We start from the raw sequence: 23,614 nt of genomic DNA on the forward strand, positions 1-23,614 counted from the left end.
CACAGTTGAAGTGTACCTCTGGTGCAAATTACTGACCTCTGTCATCATTTTAGGTGGGGGAACTTGCACAATCGGTGGCTGACTAAATACTTTTTTGCCTCTGTAGCTGGGCTAGGCTCCAGCTCCCCCATTGCAACCCTGAAAAAGATAAGGGGAAGAGGATGGATGGACAGAATTGCATAAGTGTAGCAGTGCAGTAAAATCTGAATGTAGCGTAAAGCACTTTGTAGTCCTTAGGGACTAAGTAAAGTGCTATACAAATACTTTTTTTCCCCACTGTAGTAACGGGAAGGCAAGGAGACAGTGAGGGAGAATGACACACAGGCAAGGGTCTGCAAAACCAGACCCTGCGGGGAGGTCTCTAACCTGCAGTTTATGGGCCACCCGCTCAGCCAGGTGAGCTATTGCATCACCCTTAATGTAGAGTCTGTCAGTGAGGCAAAGGTGAGTCAGCTCCTAAACAAGCACATCAGCGCTCAGAAGAAGACATGGATGTGAAGATATGATGTTCCGCACAAGAATATCCACCCATTGTGCTGGGCCTGGCTTCACCATGTTGAATGCCATGCAGGTGCCTCATTCCTTACAATAACACAATGTCAGGGCGTTTATAACAATTAGACAGGCTAGAGGTTGAATTACGAGATATTAAATAAGGAGCGTAAGTTTATAGTTTTGATTGCTTTTCTATTATGGGACTGTCGTAGAGTTTTAAAATATAGTCTGGTTTCATTTTATATCTGTTTTTTTTTCTTGTTTTTTCAAGATTGACCACAGCACCTAAAGAAGCTGTTGCATCTAAAACATTACAGAGAGCTACGCTAAGTGTAGTGTTCGAACAAGGTCAGTTGACTGAAATGTAACAGAGGCACTATTCAAGCACTTTAACAGATTCATTGTAATATTAGAAAAATGTAGGATAACGAAAAATTCAAGACAAGAAAATAAAAGTACATAAACAATAAAAACAAAGTGAAGTGAAAATAGTTGTTACATGCTTATTTAAACATGTTAGTGTGTTTTACACATTTCTTCCTTTTTTTGAGATGTAGCCACCACTCATTTTTGTTTTGTCCACAGCAACATCTGTAAATACAAAAGTCAAACACCACCAAATAAAAAAATAAAGGAAAGCAAATACTGAAACATTAATGTGAATTTTAGAAATATCTAAAGAGTCACTCTTGAGTTTTCTAGTTCTAGCAAGACTGATCTGCAGGCAGGAAAAGGACCTAAAGGCGTGGAGACCAAAACGTGTACTCAGAATACACTGCTTTATTGCAGGCGTGGAGGTGGTACAAATAGAAATAAACTAAACTGGGATAACATAAGAATCTAAAGTCACAGGGAAACACAGGGAGAGTCACACAGCTATGAGGGAGGATGCGACAAAGGACAGAGGGAGACGCTGACCTAAATACACAGAAGATAACAAGGAAGTGAGAACACAAAGAACACAGCTGACATGAATAACCACAACGGGACAGGGGAAACAAGGGAGAGGGAGCAAGGGAACATGAGGGAGGGAGAGGAGACATGCTGGGCTGGGCCCATCCGTTATGTTTCATAATGGAATAAAACACAAGGAGGGGAAATGAGGCACAAGAACTCACACAACTGTACAAACACAGACACACAGAGGGAGAAGACACTGGGAAATCTAAATAGTTAGAGAATCTCAATAAGGTAACTAAAGACTATTAATAAACCAGGACATAACCCATTATACAAAAATACCACAAAAATACAAGAAAACATAAAATGCTGGGCGAAAAGGGTCCAAAACCATGACAAGGGGTCTTTAAACCTTAAACCTTTTCTGATGTTCTGCTAAAAAAAAAAAGTAATATTAAAATTCTTCTCTCATATCCTGAAGATGTCTATTCCCATTATTATTATTCCTATCATTATTACAATGAAAAGCTTCAGATGTATCATCTGAGTCCAAGCCTCTTCTTCTCATCATGCTCAGTGAATATAATAACTGTATCTTTGAGCACAAACTTATTCAGTGACATGGCCCACTGAGAAATACACCCAGGTCTTTCTTCAAATGACTGACTTAACATTAGCAACTGTTAGCTCAACGGGGACATGTCAGTCACATTCTGTACTGACAGATGATGGAGCTAAACATGTTTTAAAACTTCAGCACTTATTTCTTTAATCCAGCCTCACAGACACTGCTACACCTTGGGCTGTGCGATATAACCAAAATCTCATATCCTGATTTAAGACATTTCTCATCCTGATAACCATAAATATCACAAAATAGTGCTTTTTCTGTAAATTCTGTGAATCTCTGGCATTATCTTATTTTTCACTTTTAATCCTAGGTGCCATCAAAGACTGGCAACTCAGGATAAGGACCCAAAAGCACAAGTTGAGTCGTGTTTTTGGCCAAGTTTATAGTCGTTACTGAGGTAGGAAGTTTGGTACACAGGAAATAAGGCAGGAAGTCCAGATCAGATCAGCAATCAGATCAGACGGAGTAAGCTTGTTACGGTTATTGTCATAATTTATAATAATTTATTGCAGTTAGATAGCAATTATAATGATATATATATATATATATATATATATATATATATATATAATATATATATATATATATATATATATATATATATATAATATATTTATATATATATAGCACCGAAGGACTCATGCAGGCTAGAGAAATCTCGCTATGGCCTTAGAATAAAGTAAACTTCTGTAAGTAATTTTTTCCTGAATATCTATGGCTGAATTCATTTAAAAGCCCAAAAAATGTAGCAGGTCTACACACCCACAAACACTGGCTAAGTTACAAGAACATGAACACCACACAGGGGTTAATTAGTTCTTTCTTTGGGAAGTGACCATATTTGGATGTGCTAGTTCACTGCTCAGCTATTGGGCGCCGACAGGCTGGATGAAAAGCTGCGTCAGAAACTGGATGGACGCTTTTCAAAGAGAGATACCTCAAATAGTGCAACACAATGGTAAAATACTAGAATTTGACTCGGCACAAATTTGCATGGTCTGTACCATACAGCAGGCTGTATTATTAATCAGACAATACTATTAAAATACTTCAAAAAGTAACAACAGTGCAATCTAAGTATCTGTCAGTCAAAGTTGCAACATCCCTAAATTTAAGCTTTTGCCAAATCTGCACAGGGGAGATACAAACAGTTAAAAACTATGAAAGAAAATACAGCAACATCTGCACATTTGGGAAGCATGGGGTTAAATCAACAGATGCAATGATCTGAATGCTGACACCCTAAAGGTGAAAAGGTCAAGAATAAGCTCGCATTAACATAACAGTCATGTTTACACACCACATACAAGATTTAGCTACCGAATTGCTTCAAAGGGCTTTCTGTGACACACCAAATAGTGACGTCATAGTGGCCTCATTAGTTTCCTCTGAAATGAAGAGAAAAAGCTGAGACCCACAGACCTTTTGATCTGCACAGTGACACAAGTTGGGGGAATTTACTAGTGTGCAGAATGCTTAATTAGTTGTGAGTGATGTCAGCCAGTCAGCATAAATATTTCAAATTGTCCACTGAGACACCTGCCGGATGCACTGATTCATTTTTACTGTTCCTGTCCTATTTGAAACAATGATGCTGAAATATGCAAAAATACACCGTAAACCATTTCTAGCTTGCAAACTTCCACTTCTGGTTGGCCTGGATATAGTAGAGAATCTAAGAGAGGAAAAAAGCAAACATTTGAAGGCCTGTACTACAGCTTTTTGAGCTAAATTTAAGTCTTCATAGTGGTTCAACTCATGAAAGTGAAAAAGACAAAGGCTGAGAGAAAATGAGGAGAGACATATGCACACTTGGAAAGACATTTAAGTAAAATTTTAAAAAGTTAAGTGCAAGTTCTCCCACTTAAAAAAATGAGAGACGCGTGTAATTTTCATCACAGATATACCTTAACTATGAGAGACAAAATGTGGGGAAAAACCCAGAAAATCACATTCTTTGATTTTAAAAGAATTTATTTGCAAATTATGGTGGAAAATAAGTATTGTGACACAAGCAAGATTTCTGGCTCTCACAGACGTGTAACTTCTTCTGTAAGAGGCTCCTCCACTCGTTATCAGTATAAAAGACACCTGTCCACAACCTTAAACAGTCACACTCCAAACGCCACTATGGCCAAGAGTCAAGACCAAAGAGCTGTCAAAGGACACAAGAAACACAATTATAGACCTGCACCAGGCTGGGAAGACTGCGTCTGCAGTAAGTAAGCAGCTTGCTGTGAAGAAATCAACTGTGGGAGCAATTATTAGAAAATGGAAGACATTCAAGAGCACTGATAATTTCCCTCGATCTGGGGCTCCACAGAAGATGATCACAAGAACGGTGAGCAAAAATCCCAGAACCTCAGGGGGGGACCTAGTGAATGACCTGCAGAGCTGGGACCAAAGTAACAAAGGCTACCATCAGTAACACACTACGCCACCAGGGACTGATATACTTCAGCGAGAGACGTACCCCCCCCCCCCCTTCAAGCTTGGACATGTCCAGGCCTGTCTGAAGTTTGCTAGAGAGCATTTCAAGGTCCTGGAGTGGCCTAGCCAGGAGTGAAAGTCCGTGTTGCACAGCAACAGCTTCAAAACACACTAGAGGAGATCTGCATGGAGGAATGGACCAAAATACCAGCAGCAGTGTGTGTAAAACCTTGCAAAGACTTACAGAAAACATTTGACCTCCGTCATTGCAACAAAGGGCATAAAATAAAGTACTGAGATGAATTTTTGTTATTGACCAAACACTTATTTTCCACCATAATTTGGAAATTATTTAAAAATAAGAGAATGTGATTTTCTGGATATTATTTATTTTTATTTTTTTTCCCCATTTTGTCTCGCATAGTTTAATTTTCATCATAGTACCTATGATGAAAATTACAGGCCTCTCTCTCATTGTGGGAGAACTTGCACAATTGGTGGCTGACTAAATACGTTTTTGCCCTACTGTATGTTCAGAATTGTAAAATAGTATAAGAACAGCGTTGACTACTTATAAACGGAAAAGTATTTTTACTTTAAGTAATCATAAAGTCTTTCCGATTCCCTACCTTAAACGAAGAAATGTACTTTTTACTCGACTGCTTCATTGGTTTAACTGCTGACTGATCTTCAACAAGTGATATTTTTGCTCATTTTAAGAAAGCAATTGCTTCAGTCTCTTTCCACATGCATAATACGCACATAAGGCAGTTATCTTTCACAATCTGCTTCTCTGTCCCTGATATGAAAAACAGACACATATATAGCTTTCAAGAGTGCTTCCAAAATTTAAGGTAGCATGAGAAAGAATGAAACTAACCTGTGTAAACAGGAAAGTTGTGAAAACTTTATAAAACAGAAACCTAATCTTAGCGTAGTTGTGTAGTCGAACATGTACATATTTGGGTAAAAAATACTGGTGGCAGCCAGTGGTACCCCTCAGCTTCCCAGTAGTGACTTGTTTTCACGTCACCTGCCCCCTGAGAAGTGTAACGACAATACAGCCTTTTACAGGGAGGTGTAAAACTGATCTGTGATCTGTTTAATACCACTTATGGTAACATTTCTATAAGATAGTGAACAAAGGAACCCTTTGTATTCAAAATGTTTAGAAATGTTGCCTCTAATGGCCAAAAGCAACATTTAAAGCTATATGTTATTTTTCTACCCATCCATTCGCTTCTGCTTATCCTTTTCAGGGTCGCGGGGGGCGCTGGAGCCTATTCCAGCTGTCATAGGGCGAGAGGCAGGGTACACCCTGGACAGGTCGCCAGTCTGTCACAGGGCTAACACAAAGAAACAGACAGCCAGTCACACTCACTTTCACTCCCTTACTCAGCACCTTCTTACTGTGCGGCAACAGTGCTATGCCACCGTGCTGTCCTCATTTTTCTATTGTATGTTAAAAAAAAAAAAAACTTAAAAATATCAATTAAATCTTACTAAGCTTAAAAAGCCATCACATACCATATTATCACCAAAAATATAGTACCTGCATTTTATACATATCAAGAATGTACACAGCTGTTGGTAAACCCCACTGCTGTTTGTTTGCTTAGTTTACAGTGGCCAATCTTAGCTTAATCCTAGTGTTGCATAATTGGGAACAAATCAGTGTGGAAGTGTTGCTTTGATAATCCTCTCATGTTTTAAAGCATATTTAGGGCTGAATGTTACAGCTGAAAGTATTTAAATCATCAGTTATCAAACCCAGAGTTTGATGGGCCTTTTAACTTGTGGAAAACCCTTGATGTGTACTAGCCCACACAGGCCCCACAGGAGTTTTACCCCTTGAGGCCCCCATTATAGTTTTCTGTGAGCAACTCATGTGCTTATCCATAGAAAACCCAAATAGGGGCCTCAAAGAGCACAACTTCTGTGGGCCCTGTGGTGGGCCCTGTGGTTTGCCCTGTCCTGCCCAAACAGCCCCACAGTTCATCCACATCTACCCACTGTGGGCCCGCATTATTATGGTTTACTACAGCTCCCTCCAGCTGGTGCTTGTGTGTGGGTCTTTGTGTGCTCAGTTTTGCCATAAGTGTTTGAAAAGAACTCTCTGTTGAGTTAAAGTCAGGTGACTGATTTGGCCCTGTGGGGCAAAACGTAACACATGAGTGTCATTGTCAAAACTCCCTTAAATATTTAACTGTATCATTAGCAGATGCAGATGCTTTTGTGTCTGGAGGGTTGAGAGTCTAACACAGTCCACTCACAGCTCTTCATTGCTCTCTGTGTGATTACCATGCAGGTCTATCAAGCCACACAAGTCTGCAATTGTCTCAGCAATTCATCAAAGTGGCAGTTGTGCTGGTAACAAGGCTTTATGATTAAAAATACTTGATTGTCTGAATGAATAATATTTAAAGGAATTCCCCAGTAAATTAAAGAAAAATCCAAAAATGCATGTTAAGTTGATCAGTAATGGATTTAAATGAAACAAGCCCACCTAAAAGTTGAGAACCACACAAAATTTACCAAATGTTATGTCCCTATTTATATGCAACAGAACAAATGTGGATGGGGGCAGAGACATTATGGCACTTAAACAGATAACAAAAAAATAAATCAAATTCAATATAAACACCTGTCACCTTAAAAAAAAAAGCATTGTTTAGCAGGTAGGCTGTTCCCACAGTTCTTTTTTTTTCTCTTAATTATGTTGAGATAGGGACCCTGTGGGGCCATAACATCTGTGCTGGCACTGGACTCATTATTCTGTTTATTTTGGAAGTAAAAATACTTCTTTGTCATTCTGGAAAATTGATTTAAGACCAGTCAGACTAAGACGTCTGGCTATTTTTGGCATCAGTTACTAAATATGTGTGTTGAGACTATAAAAGTATTTCAGCTTTACTGAAATTAATGGAAGATTCCTTCACTTTTATGCTATGAAACACCATGGTGAAAACATGACATACTTCTCTTTTAGCTGGAAAAACTTATAACTACATAACATATGAATGGGGTATGTAAACCCCCCCCCCCAACCCCACCTTTTCCGCGCAGACCCCAGAATGAGATCAGAGTTAGGCTGGGGTCTCAGACAGAACACCGAACCCAGACAGGCTCAACAAATTCCACAGGAAGCACTGACACACTTGTTACCTCAATCTCAGCTTTGATGTCACGCTTCATTTGTTGTCTATAGGGATATCTGGATGTCATCTGTCTGCCAAGCTGAATTCCTGCCTAATGTGATGGTTTAAATTGGTCCTGGTTGAGTCTGAGGGTTCAAAACCAGACCGCAGAGCGTTTGATTCCTAAAAATAGTGAATGCGTGTCAAAGTGTGAATAGGCAAAATGCCAAAATCTGTGCAATATCTGAAAGTTGTTTTGCGGGTGGTGGCTTGCATTGTTTCACGCTTGGATTGTGTTTTTCTTACTGAGCCGAGCATGTTGTTGCAAGTAATAAATTTAATAGCATGCCTTCAGCATATTTTTTAAGCTTTGTGTGTGTTTGTATTAGTGTCAGCAAACAAAAGAAAAACCTGGATCTTTGAGTGATGTGCATTCCTGCCTCCCCCAGTCGCCCATTCACTGCTGCATTCTTCACATGCCTTCATTCAGCAGAGGTCACAGAACACGAGAAGAGCGTGAACTAGAGTAAATGATATCCGGAGCGTGGGTGGTTGGGGAAATGATGAAACAAGTAGACCCGACTGTGCAAATCACTATTGAGGATGAGACCACCTCATCCAATCCGCACGCTCGCTTACTGAAACATGCAGTCTCTCCATTACCCCATACGGCTTTGATGATAAAAGAGAGAATTAGCGAGTCATCCTGCAACCTTTATGACGTGGTTTCTTCTGTTCTTGCACATCACTTTCTCTAGCACAAAGTTCATTAGTTCAGCATTTCATGAAAAACACTATCCAATTACTACAGTAATATGTATATTGGAAATGAGGGGGAAGGATATAGTTCTCATGCACATATATCAACTTTGTATCCTGGTGAGTGGAGTTTTAACTATCAAACACATTTCATAAGAAGCAGGAAACTACTGGCTTCTTGGAAACTCTGTAACATTACTCCTTAGACACGGTGCCCCCTGCCAAAGCAGCGGTGATACAAGCCAAGCCACTGGTAATGGATAAAATAGGGTAAAACTGTTACTTAAAATGTATAGATTTTTGGCTAACACACCTCAGGTTCATAGTGACTCAACCTGAGTAAGCTGTGAGTTACTGAACGTAACATTCACCTTCCTCCCACCCTGCCATGCTTTGAAAATTCCACTTGTTACAAGTGTTACCTCAGTGCAAGGTCTTATGTCTCAATGTCTATGTAGGTTTCAAATCATTCAAGTCATAGTAATCTTGAGGGCTTGAAAAAGAAGACAAGGGGGCTGCATTAGGTTTGTGAAGACATGTCGCCTCTCTCATCCAAGAAGCTCCTTCAGTTCTAAAAGAGCTTGTGTAGAGTTCCAGGCAATAAAACCCTAGTGGGGTTGTCTCCTTTGGAGGTGGTCGTGAGGGTCGTTAACTCGTGTTAACTCACATTAACTCGCATGGGTTATTATCGCCACTGGGGTTAATGGGGGAAATCTCGCTGAGATATTGCCCTACCCCACCATCACTGACCTATCAAGATGTGATGCCTGATGGTTGGTGTCGTAAGCCACCACCTCCATTCAGTGATTGGCATACAGTCTCTTGTGTGCAGAAAGGCCTTTCTGAAGTTTGTTCTCCTTGTGTCTGTGTGGGTTCCCTCTGAAAACCTGCTTGTTTAGTTAATTGGTGATACACCTAATTGGCAGCAGGTGTGGATGTTAGTCAACATGCGTTAATCCTGTGATGGACTGGCGATCAAAGTACACCCTACATTTTATGGCAGCTGGGATAGGCAACCCTTTATTGGATAAATGGTTTAGAAAATGAATGGATGGATATTTTTAGTTAAAGCAACTGTAGTGACACTTGGCATAGTCAAGTGGGAAAAGGGCAAACATTGTTCTCCTCAATGCAAATTGCGTCAACAAAAACAGATAAGAAACAGCAGCAAGATCAGTTTACAGATGAGTTACTAGATACAACAGTTAACAGGCAACTTGAGATAGGATCAGTGAGCATGGGCACAGAGGGACACCATTCATAAGTTCAAAACTTTCTGTTACACAGACTGACGTCATGCTCTACCCACAATGCCAAATTATCCACCATTGTGTGTGGAGGGTGTCAGGCCTGAGATTGAGACTGAAAGATCAATTCTGTTTCACTGTGTAACACTCTTGGGCCAAAAAGAATCGTCATCCGATGAAAATGTAAATTCCCAAGCCACGATAAAGAGCCTGAGAAGAGAACACTTGGAGCTTTTTGTAGGAGAGAGTTATGCACTGGCACTGAAATGGCAATATTTCACAGTGCAACACAATTGATCTTGCAATCTCAGTATATTTTGCTTGCACCTCCAAAAGCAAATAACTCCCTCCAACCCCAGCCCATCTCAAATGACAGAATATGTGTCTGAGGAAGTATAGGACAGCCGAGATTAAATTTCCCAATGATCATCAACACAAATACTACAGATTTTGGAGACTAACTACTACGGTAAGGCAGAAAGGTGTGAATAAGTTTACCTGACACTGTCCAGTCCAGTTAGTTTTGCAACTCTAGGAAATGGATCAGAAAATTTTGAAGCATGACTTGTCTGTTTGTGGAAGAAGTAGTATAGAGATCTATAAAGACTAGGTAGGGCTGAGGTCCTGGTAAGTGAAAAGACTCAGGCTGTGAGGAAAAACTGTACGCTTCAAATGAAGAGGAATGTGCACACCTCATCAATTTGTAAGAAAAGAATTTATCTTTCACATAGACATCTTATCAGATGCACACATGTCCTAATATAAAAACCGATATTGCCCCATTACTGCTGAATTTGTCAATAAGCAAATGTTAATATCAATATCTATGACTAAAAAGGCACCCAGAGTCTTCTGCCAAGACAATGTGAAAAAAATTACTACTGATGGTCAAACGACAAACCAATGCACAGCCATATGGTCCATTTCATCTGTTTCAGGGGAGCTAACATTTGAAGAAAAGCATTTTTATAGTATAAACTTTATATAACAACCGATGTAGCCACTGCGATGTGCTCCTCCTGGTAAGTAAATCAGGTTTTGAACTTTTGAGCTGAACATTTGATGGTTCTTTAGAATAGCCTAAAAGCAATGTGAACAATATTACAGAAAATAGAGAAAAAAATCAATTGTCTGCAAATATTTTGACACCGGTCAAGTCTTGGATAAAAAATTGTTCTAAAATTGAAATTGTGCAGACGTTGAACACCTCAAGTCACCTTCTGCTCAGCACTCTTTTAAGGACCTCATTATGAAACTGGTGAATGGTGAATGAACAGGGCTGACATCAAGTTGACGTCACAGCCGTTGTTACAAACTTTCATTTTTGTTTGCGAAACTTTGAAAAGGCTACACTTGAATACAATGTGTGACGTCACCAGTGGCAATGGAAGTGACCAATGTGCCAGGTATGCTGGAGTACTTGAGGATTGCTGAGATATTGTTTTTAGACTTTGTAGAACAATATTTCTACTGTTGTAGAATATGAAATATTAGAGTAACTGAGAGAATCTGCTACTAAACACTGGTTTAGGATTATTAGTTATTTGTATGTTTTTAATGGGTTATATATAGACCACACCTATGTGGGGATAGAGATCCCACCTCTAGTTCAGCTGACAGCTATTTGAACACTAGAAGTAGTTGACTGGTGTGAGTTTGAGACCCGTCTCTATAAAGAGGCAAGACAGGAGGAAAGGAGGGTGGGGATACCAGAAGCCAGGTAGAACACAGGAGCAGCTGGTTGTAATTGGAGATCTTAGTTGGAGAACAGCACATCTTTAAAGGTGGGTGTAGGGTCTTGACCTTATTGCATCTTGAGGCAGTTGTGAGTTGGAGCTATACAAATGAAATTTAATTGATTTTAATTGAATTAAAGGCAAATAGTTTTATTGGAAGGAGGATCCGTTTTTAATCAGGGCATATGTGGAATTTTTAACATAAGACTGGACCAGAAACTGTCGAAGGATTAAAACCTTATTGTGCAATTAGAGGGTTGCCACCTTATGAAAGCACCTAAGACCTGAAGAAGATGACACTGAAGGCTGCATTTCCAAGATCTGGTGAGAAAACTCACTGCCTACTAAAACAAAGCCTATTAAGTTTGATGAAAACTCAGGAAAAGTTAAGAAGATGCAAGATGTGATTGATTGCTAGTTCGTCAGAATGAACACCATTTCCTGTTTGTAACCAGGATGATAACTGTGAGTGTGGTGTCCTTGTGCCCTGGACTCAATGCCAGAATTACACTCCCAACTCACTACTTCTATTGTGAGTGTGGTGGTTTCCTGCTGGTCACAACTACAACGTACTTCCTTATTGTCCTGAGGCTTTTTTTTTGCCCACGCCCTAACACTTCCTTAATCAGGGATCACCTGACTGGTCCAAATAGAGATAAAGTCCACATTGGTCTCTGTCCCGTTTTTCTCACCCATCTGCCGCAAGTTCTGACCAAGGAGAGCCCCTTCCTGTTTCAACCATGGGTTATAACTGTTCATTGGAAGACAATCCTGCAGAAATGCTTTAGATTAAAGATATCTTCAATATAGTAGTGAATCTAAAGCGCAGCTTCTCATGAACACGTTGGGCTAGTTTTTGAATGCAACAAGATCTACATATATTATTATCCTCTTTAATGTTCATACGGCAGCTTTATTTGCAAACAGTTATTTACGTCATGTTCCATTTGAATGTGTGAGTCAGGCCAAGATTAATTCTCTTTTACCTCTGTTTTGGTCTCCACCACCTCACAAGAAAAAGCTGCTAATGATGAATATTTTACATTTTGTGTCATAATCATTTTCCAAATCAAATCATATTTACAAATATTGAGTAGGTGCTTTAATCGGCTTACAAACAAAATGATTAAACCTGAACGTTTCCATCACTACGCTACAGAGATGACTTTCAGCAGGGGGAACTGACATGATCCCTTTGATACGCAAACTCGCAACTCTGAAGAAATTCATTAGTACAGTCTCAGCTCTTAGAAAAAAAGAATAATTTTTTTTTAAACCCAGGCAGGAGATTATTAACAGAATGACAATAAAAGATCATCTTTTTCCAAACTTTTGAAATTCCAGAAAATCAAATACAAAGAAAAGTGTCAGAAACAGAAGTGAGATTTCCTCCTTTATGAGTATTACTTTCTATTATCTCGGAATAGTATTCAGAATCAGAATACTTTATTGATCCCTGGGGGAAATTATTGACTTAACTCCTGGCACGAAGCTACACTCGGTCTTCATCTCCTCATGTTTTTCACCTTCTGTACATTTATTATTTATGGTCAATGCTGCTGGGATGTGGTCACACTGTTTGCGCTACTTACTCCTGCAAGTATCACCATATCCTCTTTTATTTAATATGTTGTTGTACAAATTATATTTTGCTTTACAGCCACTTTCATTCCTACAGAGTTTACATTTACTTTCTTAAATCTGTTTCAGTGTTTTGCAAACTGAGTTTTATTTTCTAAACTTAATGTAGTTAAAATAAGAAATTGAGGTGATAACATAAGAGTGGAGAGAAAGAGAGAGAGGAGGAAAGGAAAATTGCTCAATCTGGTATTTTCTGCTTTTTTTTAAATTTATCATTTCCTCCATTTAGAATCACCTCAACAAACAAAGAAATTTGAAGCTTTTTCAGATAAAGGGGGGGGGGTAGAGGAGGGGTGGTTGGCCAGCGTGGGTGTGATGCCTAAATGGCGACGATGGCTGATGACTCAGGTGATGTGTCATACTCTATGCTATAAAAGGGAACTTTTACATTTGTCCACACAAACACAATCACTCACACGTACTGTACTCACACTGGACTCAGAGGAAGGTTTGTTTACTACGGCAGGAGCAGAAACATGAAATGTAAGTTGGTCTAAGTTACTTTTTAAAGAAAGAGGGGGAGGTGTGAGTGACTGTGAGTGTGAGAGTGAATGTTTGTGTGAAGAAGGGGGGCTTTGCTGCACGTGGTCTCCTACTTTTACTTTTAGCCTAAAGGAAGTGGAGAGGGAGAGGCAATGAATGGATGGGTGAATGATTAAATCCCGAGCAGTCTGTGGCTGAAACTAAACTCAAAGTGATATTTGAAGTGCTTAAATGTTTAATTTGAACTCTAGAAATCAGCCACTGTTTAGTTTCAGGTTGGGCTGTGATTGGCTGGTGCTGTGTGTGTGTCAGTGTGCATGGCTTTGTGTCTTAGGGGTTTCCCGGGTTGTTCGAGCTGGTTAAAAAGTAGATCCTTAGATAAAAAACAGGTACTCACAGATAAATGTGAAAAGTAAAGTTGCTTAAGTACACAAGGACTTTAAGCTGAATGGGCTTAGGGTATTAAAAGTGTTGTAGAAAGTAGCATTTGTTTGGCCAACCTACTCTTTAATGCTGACACATGAATTTCCAGGCAGCATTTCACTGTAACAGCTCTGTAATGTAACTGCTCAAGGTGGAAGAGAAACACTCTAAGTAATAACTATATCTCTCAGATAATGAAGTAGTCGCATAAGCTTGTATAAAATGTAACTACTCAGGTAAAGTAGAGGTATTTAAAATAGTACTGCATGAATGTGTTTAGTTAGTTTTTACTATTGAAATGCTCAGTTATAAAACTGTGCTGTGTAGGATCAAAGTGAAGTAAAATAACTTCACATTATGGTGCTGTTTTAATGTTTTACAGAGGCAATCATCATGTCAACACAGTGTATGAAAGTCATAAATTGTTGTTGTTGCTTAGCTGAGAGATTTGGCAACACTACACGTGGACTTCCTAGTTTCTGACAGCAACAGAAATGAATGGCTGTGTAACTGGCGCACATATTTATGAATGAAAAGGAAGCTGTGGTCACTGGGCAGTGAAGGTGGGCTCTGTGGTTTTCCTTTGTAGTCAGCAGAAAAAACAAAAAACGGTTTGACAGTTTTACTGACATGAAAACACCAGTTTTCCTTTGCTTTCACGCAGTCGTCTGGAGGTAATCAGTCACAGTGACAGGAGGAAAAATAACAGAATAAATCAAGTTGCAACTTTAGTTGTGTGGTCATCTCAGGTTTTATAACATTTAATAGCTGGAGTAGTTTTAAAGAACTGATCCTGTGTTAACTGTATTCTCTTTATCTGTGCTTTGGGAATGATATTTCCTTGATGCTCATCCAATCAGTTTGGTATTGTATGACACTCTTACTAAGTCAAAAACTACTGGATCATCAACTAACTATGAAAACATGATGACTAGTAACAAAAACAGGAGCCATGAGGCACCCAGAGTCTGTTTATCCAAAAGTTGTGAAAGCTACGAGTCAGGTCATCAGACAGTGATGTCATCATTGCACATCACCAGCATTTACTGTAATGTAATTTGCAGACTCACTATAAGGGGCCTGAACCCTGATTCTGCTGTGGAGTGAGTCAGCTCATATACCAGCTTGCCCAAGTGGACAAAAATGGTACTGCAACTCATCCACTCCAATTTTTTTTTAAACCTCAATATAAAAAAACACAATATTCAGATTATGCGAATCATTACTGCAGTGGTTTTATCCATTATGGTCCAAAGCTTCTTGGGAGATTTCAAGCTTGGCTATGATTTTTTTATTTTATTTTTTATGATGTTGTAGTGAGTATGAGTCATTTTAAGGAATGGGTTTCCCCTTGTTATGCTACATAAATGTATTAGCTGTATGGGGCAGAGCAACGATTAATTCCAGTGAAGTCTGTATATAGCTACATACTGGAGTGATGTCACCCTGTCTCCAGTGAACCTAAGAAAACAGGATGCTGCAGGAATTGAAACTGCACACAGTCATGCTCTGCAATTTGAAAAACAAAGTAAAATAAATGTTTGGCTAATTTAATATTATTAAGAATTGTTAATTAAATCAATGCCACTTATATTTAAGAATCTTTTTCTTCCCCCATTTAGCTGATTTTTATAGCATGAAAATCAGCAATATTTTGACATTTACATGCTTTTGTTCATGTCAGGTTTGGATAGATTCAACAATTTAGTGCTGCAAGAACCTCACAAGTTATATATATGGGACCAATCAGCCACAATGACATGGCACATCTGTTAGGCCAGCAGAGTGGCATTTTCAGCACACTTCCTGTTGCATTTCTCTGTAACAGTAATTTGAAACTAGGCTTGCGTAAACTTCTATAGAACTATTGTACTTTCCAGGATGTTAGCGCGTAATCCCACCAGCAGGACTCATGCCCTCCTTCTCTTGTTTTTTTTCTGTTCTTTGGCTTTTCTTGAGTCAAGCAATTTATTTCTTCTAGTTTCAACTCTGTACTTGTAGCTCTGTAAAATTGTACCTATAAAAAGAAGTTTAGGCAAACAGACACTGAAGTTCAAATCCCGAATGATCCAGAGTGACTGAACTTACACCTCACTTTGTAAGTGCAACTTTCACACTCTTGTAACTCTACTCCAGGTCTCCACCTCCACTCCCTAAAGGGAAGTATGTGGCTTGTAAATAGTAAACACTTTTGGATTGTTATAGTGTAAAGCTTTTTAGAGGAGTTAAACAGCACAGTCAGGTTATAATTTTATAGGGTTTGTCACCTTAGGGTGCCACCTTTTAGACTACATAATCATTTGATTCACTGTTAATATAAAATTATATATTTATGTTTATCTGAAGTATCCAAAGTGTTTTTTATTTTAGTTTTGGTAGAAAAACGTATAAACACGTTCTTAGTGCCGTCACTCTGCTCCTGAAACAACCTGTTTGAAAGCCAAACCTCACACTTCAGTTATTACAGAGTTACCATTTTCTTGTTTATTTGATGGTTTTGGAGAAAGATGACAGAGCTCCTCCCGCCACTCAGGCTTTACACTTTATTCACTGGACAGTCTTCAAAGTAAAAGAAGAGCAAATAAGAAGAAATAAGGCACTCACTGTGTCAGAGAGAAAACACAGGAAACTCCAGTGTTTGTTTGTCTGACTCAGCAAGAAAGAGCACACGAACCCGATCGGAAACGGTGGAAGCTTGTGATTATGTGAGAGCTTGCATGTGCGTGTGTTGATGTTTCGTGCGTGGGTAAACGAGTGCTGATGAAATGACCTGTTAAACACATTAAAGGTGGCCCATTCACTCTGCTTCTTAAGCAACTTTGTTCTGTGCCGTTATGCTGTCACAGCTGTTTACTCTGCCAAATACATGACTGTACGCAGCACTGCTGGAGGATGTTTTTCTTAGTGTGACAGTTGGGTTTTGCTGATGGCTTTTTCAGTAATTTTCCAATAACTAAACGAAGCATTTTGAGCCCTTCACTAACTGAAAATCATTTTAACATGAAGCCTGCTGTTGCATGTGCAAAAGCCACAGTTGCACTCATTCAGTGCTTGTACTTTTGTTATTAACTATTTCGTGTTTGAATCTTGTTCAACACTGAATCCAAAAACTACGCTGTTCTTACAATCAAGCCACGAGGTTTTGTGCTATTGGGAAAATTGAGGATAAGTGAAGAGCAGACAGCAATATATTTGTCTGGTGGTGGATGTCTGACTCATATCAGAGTATTAAATTGTTCTCTGATGCAGTATTTTAGCTCTGTAATAAGATCCAGACATGAATGCTGATGGCGGAAAAATATTGTTTCCCAGCTCTTCTTGACCCCCTGTGCATTTAATACTAAGCACTCATAACAAGAACAAACAGATGAAGAGTGAAAGAGCAAAACTCTTTATATTGAGATTTTTAAGAAGAAAAGAAAGTTATTAACTTGTTGGATGAAGAAGGTGTGTCGTGGTGGTGGTGTGGGGGGTGGGGGGGACATTTTTTTAAAGCCTAAATTCATCAATTTCAGTTACATTAATTAACAAACAGCTCTATTGTTTGTTAATTAATAGTCACATTGTGAATGTAAAAGAACATTTCACCAGATGCGTTGATTTAACAGCCATCTTTTGTTTCAGCATTATGACACTGGTGCCCTCAGTGACTCAGCTTCCATCCGACCATTAGTAAATACTTATTTGGATCATGGGAGGTCTGCGTATTATCTAAGCTTTCTTTAGCTAAAACACTGAGTACACCCTGAACATGTTCCCAGTCCAACAAAGGGCCATATGGATGCCATCTTGGTGAATTTAATTTGGACTAAGACCAAGTGCTATCTAAACAAATAGGGAGAGGCATGATTTTGCTTTCACTGGTCAGTAAGACATAAAAGTATACTACAAGTTCATTATGAAATCTTTAGTCTTTTAGCAAATGAACACTGTTTTGTTCCACAGGCTAAACTCACAAGACAATCATAACTCCATTAACCTACTTCGAGTTGTAGCTCAGGAGGCAGAGCAGGTCATCTATTAATCAGAAGGTTGTTAGTGGTTTGATCCCTAGCTGCTCCAGTCTGCATGCGAAATTATCCTTGGGCAAGATGCTGAAGTTGCTCTCCAATGCATTTATTGGAGGGTGAATGTTAAATAGAGTGCATTCAGACCTAGGAAAAGGCCCCAAATTATCATATAGCATTGGTAGGTTTAGTAACTAAAAAGTGGAGGATAAAATTCACATTGTAATGACATTACCGTAACATTTATAAAGTCACAGCTTTATACGTCTGTCTGGCTGCTGACCTTCTGCTTTCCTGCTGTTTCCTGATCAGCCAAAGTCACGAGATGAAATCTGACTTCCAAAGAATAATGTCTGACCAAAGGTCACCAGCAAATTAGATCAAGGTTGAAAGTTATCTTCCAGCGACAGCAGCTAGAATAAAGCTAATATATAGAAATATAGAAAGAAAAACTATAGAAGCAAAAATGGAAGAAATAAAACCTAAAATATAGGGAAGACAATAAGTAGAAACATTTAATAAATTTTCACCTTTACTGAACTGTGTAAAATAATTTAAATATTCAAGTCGTTTTAATTTTAAATGGATAAAACATCACGAAAACTTCACTTTGTTTTCTTAGGTAAACAATTTCACCCTTTTTACCTCATTGTTGACCTCTTTAGCCCATAAAGTATACTGCCCCGAGTGCCTGAGTGGCAGTAAAAGTGCTTAAAGTGCTCCGACACTCATAACAAAGTGGATGTTTTCCCTCTAAAAAGCGCAGCCCGGGGCATCTGCCCGGTGATGTCACCGCCAAGAGATTAATCTGAGTCAGACCTCTGCGCCAGCTCCCTTCTCCTTTTCCAACAAGAGGCCCAGAGCAGGCTGGGGAAAAAAAGCCCACAGCATACCTCTCATTCCTTATCCCTGATCTAACACTAACGGACAGTTCATTTCTTTGTTACTCTGCATAATGGGATTTCTGAAGTTACAAAGACCTGCAGACATGAACTAATCTTGATTTTGGTGTTACTCCTTTCAGTTATGATGAAAAGAAGTTTATGAAATAGAGACAAAACAAACTACAGAAGACTCATTGCAATTATTCATTCTCAAACAGATAACATCAGGGTGGTTCTTCTTTCCAGGGATTAACTAAGCACAGTAGGAGGTATTCAGTCACGGAGGTCCAGTCCATCAAACTTAATTTTTTTTTATTGTTCATACGTAAACATTAAATGGGATGGCCATAAAATAAAAACACTGTGCTGCTTCTAGTAACATATCTAAAGTGCCCCTCAGCTTTATAGTTTAGTTTGGTGTTCTTGATTAATTGCCTGTTGTTTTATAGCCCTCAACCTTTGCTTCATTAACCTAAATGGGGCAGCAGGAGGTAGCTGTGACTCATGAAAGGTGTTTGAATAGAGTTTACATAGTTAAGCATTTAGCAGCCAAAGAAGACAGATAATTTCCCCAGAAACCAGTGGAGACCAAAACCAGAGCTACAACAAGGTACTGATGGAAAATGGCAAATCTGGCATTAATGTGTCATTAGGCAACTGCCAAATTCAGCAAAACAACTTTGTATGATAGTAAAAAGGCAAACTCATAGTTTCTGTTTCCAAAGTGGTCAGTGTAGCAACTTTTCTGAAGCCATGCAGCCTAAAATAAGAGACTGTGGTACTGGATACAAAGTATTATTCGCTGTGAGTTAAGTAGAATGTTTTTTAACAGTCTTATAGACAAAGCAGCTATAGTCGTCTTGCTTTTTGTATTGGGTTTATGTCCGTATGGGCTAATCAGTGGTTGCTGCTATAACTTTGTTGAGGCTCGCTACATTTGCATTCTCTACATTTAACCTGAAAGCATAATATCAGCAAGTATGCTCATCCATTCATTTTTGACTGCTTCAAAAAGAAAGAATTGCTGGGAAAAGACAGCGACCATTTGAAGCCATTTGAGGCTCCAGTTTGTGCTGATGTTGTTCCCTGGTGACACTTCTGAGATGTGATTTACCTGAAACAGCATCTGAAATTTTAAAAAAAATGAAAAGACTTTATGCAGGTCAAATAAAAACAGTGTTATGAAAAATGTCAGCTAACCTGTTAACATGCTGCTTGTGTTTCTGGGAAACACCGGCTATCGCTTTGCAGAAAATTTTCTCCTTCCTTCTGTCACACACCCACACTCCTTCAGTACTAAATGCTAACAGTGACCTGCTTTAGTGTCTAAACCACCATCCATGCTTGTTTTATCTCGTATCTGATCTCCTGCTCTTATCTGATTTCTTTGAATTACTGTTTATGTCTGGATCTGATATCTGAGGGTGTGAGGTTTTTTTTGGGTTTTTTTGTTTGTTCGTTCGTTAGATCCAATCTCCAACAAACGCTTTGGTGTTAATGCTAGCATGTACCTACAGTCGCATCAGATTGATGGTGTAATAGTTCCTAACTGCCGTGACAAATACAGCTGCCTCAGGATTAATCTTGTGGGTCATGTGGTCCAGATTTAGGCTGGAAATGAAAACAAGTTTCCATGTAGCTCTGTGGTTTTTCTATCTGATTCAGAAGCAGCACGTCTGGGTCGCACAGAGGGGAAGAGGTTGAGTTGTGATACTTTCTGCTGCAACATGATTGCAACCCAGTAGCCACCTGTTATGAGTGTGTGTGTGTGTGTGTGTGTGTGTGTGTGTGTGTGTGTGTGTGTGTGTGTGTGTGTGTGTGTGTGTGTGTGTGTGTGTGTGCAGCTGGGAGCAGCATCAGCTGAATGTTACTCAGCTCGATCCTTTGCTTTGAATAAATGTGGAGCTGGTGTTTTTATGTGGCTGATTGTGTTTTGATGAGGCGAAAGACCACAGAACCTAATGAAATACACAAGATTGTAACTTATTATTTTGATCCTTTTTTCTTGTCTTTGCAGTTTTCCATGACACCACCTCTTTTCTTCTCTACCTGGTAATACTGGCTGAGCTATTTGTCCATTCGTCATCCCGTCCCACCCCTTGTCCGTACAGCGTGTTTGAACCAATGATTCATCACTTGGACAAGATCATCACCTCCTCCAAAAAACTCCATGGTTTGGTAAGGTTTAACTTTACACTTCCTGTTCCAGATCCATGTTGGCTTTTCTGTCATAGAACCATTTTTTTTGTTTCAAAACTTGTTGTTAATAGGTCAAAATAAATCAGATCTTTCCTCACTGACCGAAAACTGGACTCCAACTAAGAAATAGAAAAATTTGAGGCGTAATTAAAAATAAGCACGATACACTTGAGCACAAACTTTGTAGGAGTGTTACTGCGAAAGGCTTGTAAAATGTCTCGGTAAATGAGAGAATTGGTTGTGCGCTTTTTAATAAAGCAAGTGAAAAATGAGTCATTTAAAGAACATAGTAAATCACCAAAAGTGAAAGTGCATAACTGTGAACTGAAAGCTTGAAAAATGTCTTATCTGATTCAAGTGAGCATTCTAGTTTATGTTTAAGAATTAAAAAACCTATATAATAAGTATTATAAGAAAATCTGGTTATGTTTTAAACCTCCGTTTTCGCTATATTTTAACAGCCAGAAGCCGAGCTTGTGACCTTCATGGACATAGAACACAAACTGGACAGTCTTCCTGTAATAAAACACACTGCTGCCCATCTCAACTCGTTGAAGGTAATCATCCAGTTTCTCCTATCAGTGATTTAAACGGTCAAAATGCACTCTAAATGCTATCAAAGTTTAAAAGATATTCACTTAATTTGTCGCCTTAACATCTCTGCAGGTTAACGAGTCTCTCTCTCAGCTCTACGTGTACGTCGAGTCCTTCAGGCTGCACACCAAGTGGTTGAAAACTGCACAAGTAAATGTCAGTGTGCCCTTTCAGGCAGCTGAGGGCGCCAGCAACCACCTCGAGCAATTGTCCGATCTCACTAAAAAATTTCTAGAAAAGGTGAGAGCAACAGTATGGCTTGAATTTACTGAGTCTGCTTGTTTTTTAGAAAGAAAATCCACTGAAAATGACACACAAGAGATTTCTTACACTTTAATTTAATATTAACTTTAACTGAAAACTGATACTGTTGATATTAGAGCAAAAAGTAAATTAAAGAATATGGCTACAAAATGTAAAAGATAGTGTTTGACATAACAATGTAAAACTTTAACTTTGACTCACATTCATCTTTTGATTTTTTTTGGTTTTTTTGTGTTGTTTTTGACCACGTAGTCATTACATAATTTAATCACCACCTGGGTTAAAAAAATAAAGGAATAAAGACTAAATTCTTAAACTCTTTTTTCCTGTCTCTCAAAGAAAGCAATGACCAAAATATAGATTAACAAAAGGAAACAAACAAATTAAGAACAGACCTGACATTTAATCATTCAACTCCACAGCTAAATGTATTGATTCCCATTAAAACTCATCCAGAGAGTGAAGAGAAAACAATCAGTTTTTGTGCTTTCTCTGATTCAACCAATGACTTTGGTTTCTTTTTCTTTCCATCTTCAGATCGGTGAACAAGTTCCTCAGACGGCGTCTCCCTCCCTCCCGGTCGTCTCCACAGCCTTCGAGGCTCTCAGGTTCTCTGTAGAGATCTCAGACCGGCTACAAGTCTTCTGTCACTGGTCAAAAAGAATCTTACGGCAACTCCAGAGACGATCCCCCTGTCCAAAACATTAAACTCAATCCTCCAAGACAAAACTAGTGATGTCTTCCTACATAACCACTGTCACGTTTTATGATTTTCCCTTCAGCATTTGAGCTGGACTAAAAAATATTGAATATTTGATGTCATATCATGTCATGGCAGGATATGATATTTAATTTTCCATTACTCTGAAATTTTTCATATTTGATTGAGGTCCATGATACAGAACTTTGAGTTAAACGTCTCAACAGTGATAGGGTAATAGATGTTGATGTCTCCCTTGAGATGAACGGTCTGACGTCTTGTCTGTATTTTGTTTATTTGTTTAAAATTCAGTTACTTCACTTTAGTTTATTTTTAACAAATGCCTTTAAAACTGCAACTCCCAGCTGGACTAAACTTTGTATTTTGTGCTAATAAGTCAGTTTTAGCCTGCTAACATGCTAATCTGAGACAGTGAACATTGAATATCTGTTAGCACCAGAATGTACTGTCATTGTTATTGTGAGCATTCTTAAATAGCTACTGTAGTCCAAGTACAGCCTTACGAAGCTACTAGCATGTCAGAAGTGGTGAGTAGAGAGTAGAGCTACAGAAAAGTTCAAAAAATGCAGGATAAAGGTTTCAGCATTTTTAAAATGAGAGAAATCTTACTGGATTATTGGGATTTTCTTTATGCTGCCTGTCATTAAGACCTATTTTGAGAAAAGGAAACAGAATGTACTGTACGTTAATGTAATTTGCTATTTATAAGAAAATACGTGTATGTCACAGTTTACGTGTCGCCTTTGGAAATGTATTGTATTAATGCACTGTGCTAAGGTACTGTCACCTGTGACCTTTACTCCCTCTCAGACTGTTTACACTCACAGTGCCTGCAGTTCGTGTTTTTTATTGTTATTTTCGGTACATAATTAGGTTACTATTTATAAGATTTTATATTATGTATTTGCATATCAGTTTAGCTGCAGATGCAGGCATCTGTAGCTAAACATTTTTCTATGTCAAAGTATTTTGTAATATTTAATAATAATATCTATTATCATTCTATAAACCATCATATTGCTATTTATATATTTGTATGTCTTGTTTTACAGTCATTAATAAA

General features: G+C 38.7%; 1 protein-coding gene across 1 annotated transcript; it reads left to right on the forward strand.

Annotated features, from left to right (window-relative positions):
* The first annotated feature begins 13,388 nt into the window (after positions 1–13,388).
* il11b (interleukin 11b) lies at positions 13,389–23,614 on the forward strand. Its single transcript, XM_005933717.2, has 5 exons — positions 13,389–13,459; positions 20,791–20,951; positions 21,434–21,529; positions 21,639–21,806; positions 22,368–23,614. Exons 1-5 carry the CDS (start codon positions 13,453–13,455, stop codon positions 22,536–22,538), a joined length of 603 nt encoding a protein of 200 aa, XP_005933779.1. The 5' UTR covers positions 13,389–13,452; the 3' UTR covers positions 22,539–23,614.

The sequence above is a fragment of the Haplochromis burtoni genome, unplaced genomic scaffold (genome assembly GCF_018398535.1).
Source record: "Haplochromis burtoni strain Fernald_Lab_line unplaced genomic scaffold, NCSU_Asbu1 Contig_168, whole genome shotgun sequence".
NCBI lineage: Eukaryota > Metazoa > Chordata > Actinopteri > Cichliformes > Cichlidae > Haplochromis > Haplochromis burtoni.

Coding starts and splice junctions, on each gene's coding strand:
- il11b (XM_005933717.2), top strand. Junction 21,530..21,638: donor CCCATCTCAACTCGTTGAAG/GTAATCATCCAG, acceptor ACATCTCTGCAG/GTTAACGAGTCTCTCTCTCA. Junction 21,807..22,367: donor CTAAAAAATTTCTAGAAAAG/GTGAGAGCAACA, acceptor TTCCATCTTCAG/ATCGGTGAACAAGTTCCTCA.